The following is a 7396-nucleotide window of genomic DNA, read 5'->3' on the forward strand; positions in this document are numbered from 1 at the left end:
GGAGACAGTAACATGTCTATATCAGAGAGACAACACCTGTTACAGCTTTTCTCTTTGCCAAAAGATGCCCTGCTGCATTATGTGGCTGCTGGCCGCCTTCTGCATGTCAACAGGTACAGCCTAAAAACATACGTACTGCAAAGTATGGATTTTTAGCTCAATAGTGATAATGTTTTTGTGTGTATGTAGTTGGCAGTGTTCCCATCAGTCCCGTCAGTCCTTTCGCAGGTTGGTGCTCATTAAATTCATTTGCATGTTTGATTTGCATATGCTGCAATATAACAAATCTGAGGATTCTACATTTTTGTAGGTAATGTTTCTTTAACTGCCACTACCACGGGTGGGTATGAGAGCACCACTGCAGCGACTCCAAGAGGTAAGCTCCAAAGTTTGTTTTTTTTTGTTTTGTTTTGTTTTGGGTTGTTTTTTTTGTTGTTTTTTTTAAATTCATAATCAATAACCTTTCCAAATGTAGTTAAGATATTGAAAGTTTCACTTTCAGTTAGTGCCTATTTTTAATTTAATTTTTTGTGTGTGTGTGGTGTGTGTGCCTTTTGTTAAAAGGCGCTCACAATGAAACATACTCCACCGCATCAGGTTGGTCCAGATTACATGCGTGTAGATTTCAGGGTGGATGCAGTATGAGATGTGCAGCAGTTCCCCTTACTTGTGACATGATAGATTTTTGATGTGATGTTTTTTTTAATTACACCCACAATGCCACCAGCTCTGCTCCAGACTTGTGATCAGTTTATGCACTTGCACTGTTTTTAATTTGCTAGAATACAATGATGACTTAAAGATTTTCTAACACTTGATACAATAGAAGTTTCTACAGACAGAATATTTTTTTCTTCATGGGTCCCCAGTATTTGTTTCAGATGCTGCAAGTTCTTTACACCCTTAAAATAAGAAGGGATGATATTGGATGTATTTTTATTTCAGATTATGCCTTTTCTCTAAATCACACCATGAATACCACCAGCTCTGCTCCAGGTTGGTGCTCACTGAATCACTCAGAATATTTTTCATTTGCTAGATCATGAATCCAGTCCACTTAACTGTCTCCAGGGTGGTTGTTGTGCATCTGATATTATGATTTAGTGTCTACCACTGCATACAATGGGTGTCCAATAACCCAGAATATTTGATTCTGGTATCGTTACGGTCATTTATATGAAATATGTACTGGATTTTCATTTCAGTGGGTCCAACTCCTTTAAATGATGCTCTGAATGCCAGCAGTCTTGCTGAAGGTTGTTTCGGAATTATTTTAGAGTTATGTCTTTGGAAAGCCATTAGTGTCCAATATATTTTGTACATGCCTGAAAGTGGAAATGGTCAATACTGGATATCTTTGTCTTTCAGATTATCATACTTTTTTAGAAAACACTCTGAACACTACGAGCTCTGTTCCAGGTTGGCATCTGGTTAATTCACTAGCACCCTTATACATTTGTTACTTTCTCTAATTAAGAAAATTGTTTTGGGAATTGTACCATTTCTATGGTTATGTATAACCAAAGAACAGATTTAGTATTTTGTTTCGTGCGCTTTATAAACACTGCTTCCATTTCGGTTGGCACAGCTCCTTTAAATGATGCCCTGAATGCCAGCAGTCTTGCTGAAGGTTTGTGCTAATGTGTTTCTGTGGGTTATGTCATTGGAAAGTCATCAGTGTTAATATAACTCTGCCTGTTCAAAAAGCGAAACTTGGATGTTTGTTTCAGATGATGCCATATATTTAAATGACACCTTCAATACCACCAGCTGTGCTCCAGGTTGGTGGTCACTGAGTGACTCAGATTATTTTCCATTAGTAGAATATGAATTCCATCATTATTCTCAACTCCCTTGTAAATCCCAGGATGGTTGGTGTGTGAAATATGATGATGATGATGATGATGATTACGATTACGGTCATTTATATGGAATCTCTACTGCACAATGTAAACCCTGGATGTGCTTTATATTTCAGGTGGTGCAACTCCTTTAAATTATGCTCTGAATATCACCAGTCTTGCTGAAGGTTGGTGCAAATAATTGTTTTGTCATTGGAAGGCCATCACAGTGTTAGTATACTGTGTACATGCTTAAAAATTGGAAAGATGGTCAATATTGGATGTTTGTTTCAGATTATCCCTTAAATTTGAATGACACCCCCAATAATACAGACTCTGCTACAGTTTTGTGTTGGCTTGACTCACTTGCACTAGTCTACTGTTCTATGATTAGACATTGACAGACAGCTCCTGCAGATTAATTGTATCTTGCTTGATTAAAAACATTGTGCATACTTGTAGTTTCTGTTTTAGTTGGTCCAAGATTTTTAACTGATGCCCTGAATGCCACCAGTCCTGCTGCAGGTTGGTCATTATTTTTGTGGGTTATATCTTCACAATTAGTTTTTAGTATTAGTATTTTGTACATGCTTAAAAGTGGAAACATGATGGATGTTGAATGTGTTTGTTTCAGATTATGCCACATCTTTCAATGACACCCACATTACTTCAAATACAACTGGCTCTGCTTCAGGTCTGTTTTCACAGGACTTCAGACTGTCAGGTTTTATGTTTGAGGTGTTCCAAATATGTGGCTGTCTGCAGGTGCTGCAGCTCCAGAACCTGAATCTTCAAAGAATGAGAGTGCAGAAACTTTGAAAGGTAAAACTTGAGCATAGCATGAGATTAGACTGGCCACAATCCTGGCAGATTAGCTAGTGTTAGCCCTTCTACACATCCTATTATAGACAGTATTTAAGATGCTTTAGCCAGCCCAGATGAGATGGTCAGATGCCATCAAGCACTATTTCAGTTAATCAATGTCCAATCAGCTGGCTCTGTTGTGGGATCTTTCTTATCTCGCTGCCTCTTGCCTTGCACGTATGGCCATGGAACAGCCAATCACAAAATTGAGCCTTACTGCAGATGGAAAAATCAGCCTCTTGATTAGTGGGCCACACTAAACCACTTAATTTTCATGTCCAATGACTACTTTTTCTGATTTTTAAATCCTGCACTTTGTCAGAGTTTGATCAAGACATGCCAGTCCAGGAGGGAGACATTCTAATTCAGGTAAGATGGAGGTGTTTTATATTTATTTATATTTTGTGTGGCACTGCTGATTGCTGTATGTTTAAACTTGCAGGAGAACAGAAATGCTGTACAGACTCTGTGGCCGGATGCCACCACCCCTTACATCATCACTGATGAACTGGGTAGGTTGTTGTCCCTCAAATAGGACCAGATATTTGATTACTGAATGATAACTGATTTGGTTTTGACTCCAACAGTTTCCCGAGAGGCAGAAATTAAAGCTGCCTTTAAGATGATATCGGATGTCACATGTATTCGTTTTAAGAAACGAGACACCGAGTCGAGCTATTTGAAGCTTGTGACTGGCAATGGGTAAGAAGTCAACTATCTCTGGGTAGGTTCATTAGTTTGTTAAAGATGAAGCAGTACAGGAAATTGCCATAACAAATTGTTTCCAAGGAAACAAAGCAACAGTAAGGAAAATCAGAAACTTCCAGCATTTGCGGGCCTGCCCTTTGCCACACCTGTTTTTATTACAGGTCTATCTCTAAAGGCTTCAATCATTCAATCCAATTTTATACTGTGGTGGTTTCACTAGAGACTTGAACACTGGATACTAGAAAGAGATGGGGAAGAAAAGCTTTAATGAAAGATTAATAGATGGGGAAACAACATGCTTGGCAGCAAAAGGGAAACCCCATAAAGTAGGCACTCATTAAAGCCTGCTCAACAATTATTTAATCTTATTACTTATTACTAGTTTGTGACACAAATTAAGGCCTGTTCCATTCAATTTGGTACATTTTGGCTTCAGCCTCCATTATCCATATATTCAGACATTAAGGGAGAATCTCAGGTCAGAACTGAGTGGTTGAACTCTAACATTTATTTATTTTGCACCTAGCTGTGCCTCATCCGTTGGTTGTCAAGGAGGAGCCCAGCAGCTCTTCTTTGCTTCAGTGTGCACCGTGGGGAACCTTTGCCATGAACTGCTCCATGCTCTGGGACTGTATCATGAACACACTCGTGAAGACCGGGATAAATATGTCACAGTGAACTGGCAGAATATTGTGGCAGGTACACAAGCTCATTTGCTTTTTGCATTAGTTGTAATGCAGTTAAAAACAAGTTGTATCCAGATTGTTCACACAGCCCAGTTCCTTTGGATGCAATTTAAATCTTTGGTCAGTAAAAGTGAGACCTCTTGGTTTGTATAATGGAAAATATGCCCCCAGTGGTTTTGATGGAATGTAAAGTACAAGTTTGTGCACATGAATGTTAAGATCCTCTCCTGCCAGCTCAGTCTCTCCTTGTCAAAGCCTTCATCTTCTTGAAACAAGAACTATAACTGTCTCTTGTAATGCACATCAAAAAAAGGGGGAACATTAACTTCAGTATAAAGAAATTACTTTGGCTATTATTGTGATACAGTAGGTGCATCATGTTCAACTATGCCATTTTGGATTTCTTTTTCCTTAAAGGTAAAGAAAATAACTTCAAGGTGAAGCATGGAAACACTCAAAACCTACCATATGATCTCACGTCCATAATGCACTATGGGCGGTAAGTTGACGACGTCCTCATTTTATTTTCTAATTTTAAAGTACTTGAAACAGACTCCAGATAAGTTTACCCTCCCCCGGTCTTGCAGGGATTTCTTCAGTACAAATGGAAATCCAACTGTGTTGCCTAAGCAGAGTGGTGTGGAGATAGGTCAGAGGAAACATCTGAGCCAGCTAGACATAGAAAGATTGAATAAACTCTACCACTGTGGTAAATTGTGAAACTAAATAATTGCGTGTTTCATTTTATAACGGTTACATGTTCAATTGACAGTAAATGTGGCACAAACTACAGACAAAAGCAACCCTGAAATTTTTTTTTTTTTTTTTTTTTTCAGGTCTTACCTTCAAATTACTTTTATTGTCATGTCACATTACTTCTACACTGGTACAGCACACGTGAGATTCTTGTGTGCAAGCTTCACAAGCAACAGTGGTATGCAAAAACGCCGGAAACATAAACAAGCCAAATATAAGCGCAGGAATGTGAGAATTATAAGAGTAAAATATATGTACAATTTTAAGGATATATGCACATTACTAATATGTATGCCACATACATACATACATACATACATACATACATACATACATACATACATACATGTAAAATCTACAGAGGTCAGCAGTTTAATTGTGCAAAAGAAATATATACATTATGGAGTGCATAGTGTTGAAGTTTCGTTAGGAAGAGTAAGGTGTCACTGATCAGCAGCCTGATGGAAAAGCTGTCCCTCAGTCTGCTGGTGTGGGATACTGCAGTACCTCCTGCCTGACAGAAGTAGTTTGTCTTAACACTGATGTTATTGTTACCATAACCTAACCCAGGCAAATCTTTGCATCATGGGAGGAAGTGGAGAGACACCACACAGATATGAAATACTTCAGCTAGTGTATTCAACCCAACACCTTCTTGCTGTGAGCCAACAGTGTTAATCACTACATCACTATGCTACACAGCAGTCATTTATTTTAAAATACTTTCTTTTCCATTAATCATTCAAACGTTCATTTAAGCAGTCATAGCTCCAGAATACATATGAAGAGTTCGAGAGCTATGAGGGTCCTTTAAAGGTAGTTCTTGTTTATTTGGATTTTATTGGACAGATTCACAGGTGACTGGGGGAGAGAAAGGTACCCATCTTTTGCAAGCACATTAGATTCCCATGACTTCCACATAAGAAGGGCATTAGAGAACAAATACATAACATAACATGTTTTCATTAAAAGAAAGAAAAAAAGACGATACTTTCACAAAAAATTCTATACCCAGTGTATTATTTTATAGATTGGTTCAGAGGGGGAAAGAGAGAAAAATAAATTATTAATCTCAGGAGTTTCCCCTTCAGCTCAAATGCATAATAAATTACATTTTGCGGTCTCTCCCATAATCTCAGTTAAAGATTGAGTGTCATGTCGCCTCCCTGTAAAATGTCTCTTCTATCACAGCCAACCAGGAATAATGTAGCGTCATCTTGTGGTTTAATTGTATTTGCAACGCTGTAATCAGTGGAAGTGATGACACCTGTGTAGTAACATATGTATATATCAGAGAAACAACGGCTTTTCTTTCTCAAAAGATGCCTTGCTGCCTTCTGCGGCTGCTGGCTGCCTTCTGCATGTCAACAGGTACAGCATAAAAACATACGTACTACAAAGTATGGATTTTTAGCTGAATATTAATAATTAGTGATGGCCAAATGAAGCTTTCTGAAGCTTGTATTGAAAAACGGTTCATTACTCGAAGCTTTTCAACACAGTCCTCTCTGGTGACATCTGGTGGCCAAAAATATGAAGAGCAGCTTGAATCCACAAAATAAAACCAACTGCTTCATTAAGATTGCTCAGAGTGGAATTCGGTCTGATATTGGGCCGCCGTTGTGTTGCTTTGAACGTGTATTTGTTGGTGGTTAAAAAAAAAAAAAAGGTTTATTTGTTTAATAAATAATTTTGACCAGTAAACTCTCCTTGTTTAAACATGCACCATTGTGTGGTCTTTCTTTGCTTGTGACTTATGCAATTAACTGCTAGACGGGTATATTTATAAATAATATTATATTAGTGACATTATCCCAGACATATTTTTGACCTGGGGGTAGAATTGATTGTGAAAGGGAAAATGCTTATGAACTTGCAAATTAAAAACATGATGCATTTAAAGTAGCCCTTTTTCATTTTTATTTAAGAAGAGAATTTATTCTAGTGTGCGATGGCCGAACCTGCCGATTTAAATTTAGCCATTTAAATCAGCTGTAATGGATCAAGAACACATCTAAAATCTGCAGGACACCAGCCCTCGAGGCCTGGGTTTGGACACCACTGCTCTAGAGGTTATTTTTATTTATAATCGGTAACATTTAAAGTGTATTTATGTTTAAAGTTTAACTTTCAGTTGGTGTCCTTAATTTTATTTTTTTTCTTTCTAAAGACACTCATCAGGTTGGATGTTGGTGCAGACTACATGCATGTAGATTTCAGAGTGGATGCAGTATGAAATGTGCAGCAATTCCTCTTATTTTAAGAGTTCTAATATGACATGATAGATTTTTGGATGTGTCTCTTTCAGATTATGCTTTTATTTGTTTTTCTTTTGTTTAAAATTACACCCACAATGCCACCAGCTCTGCTCCAGACTGGTGATCAGTTAATGCACTTGCACTATTTTTAGATTTGCTAGAACACAATGGTGACTTAAAGAATTTCTAACACTTCTATTGTGATACAATAGAAGTCTCAACAGACAGAATATTTTTTTGTACCCTGAATACCACCTGCTCAGCTGCAGGTTGGTGTTCATTG

General features: G+C 37.8%; 1 protein-coding gene across 8 annotated transcripts; it reads left to right on the forward strand.

Moving 5' to 3' along the window:
• Positions 1-37: 37 nt before the first annotated feature.
• On the forward strand, positions 38-4839 carry LOC146372080 (hatching enzyme 1.2-like). Of its 8 annotated transcripts, none has more exons than XM_084953451.1 (18): positions 38-113; positions 190-228; positions 311-376; positions 946-996; positions 1206-1256; positions 1369-1419; positions 1589-1630; positions 1731-1781; positions 1979-2029; positions 2304-2366; positions 2476-2535; positions 2607-2663; positions 3028-3074; positions 3148-3217; positions 3293-3407; positions 3940-4112; positions 4517-4598; positions 4687-4838. In XM_084953451.1, the coding sequence occupies exons 1-18, from the start codon at positions 65-67 to the stop codon at positions 4817-4819; spliced, it is 1251 nt and encodes a 416-aa protein (XP_084809577.1). In that variant the 5' UTR covers positions 38-64; the 3' UTR covers positions 4820-4838. The 8 variants fall into 8 exon arrangements, with proteins under 8 accessions (XP_084809577.1, XP_084809578.1, XP_084809580.1 ...); XM_084953452.1 differs by having other exon boundaries at positions 2316-2366; XM_084953454.1 differs by lacking the exon at positions 2476-2535 and having other exon boundaries at positions 4687-4839.
• The last annotated feature ends 2557 nt before the right edge of the window (positions 4840-7396 follow it).

Source organism: Perissodus microlepis, chromosome 15 (genome assembly GCF_051167445.1).
Source record: "Perissodus microlepis isolate ML-2025 ecotype Zambia chromosome 15, ASM5116744v1, whole genome shotgun sequence".
In the NCBI taxonomy this organism is placed as follows: Eukaryota; Metazoa; Chordata; class Actinopteri; order Cichliformes; family Cichlidae; genus Perissodus; species Perissodus microlepis.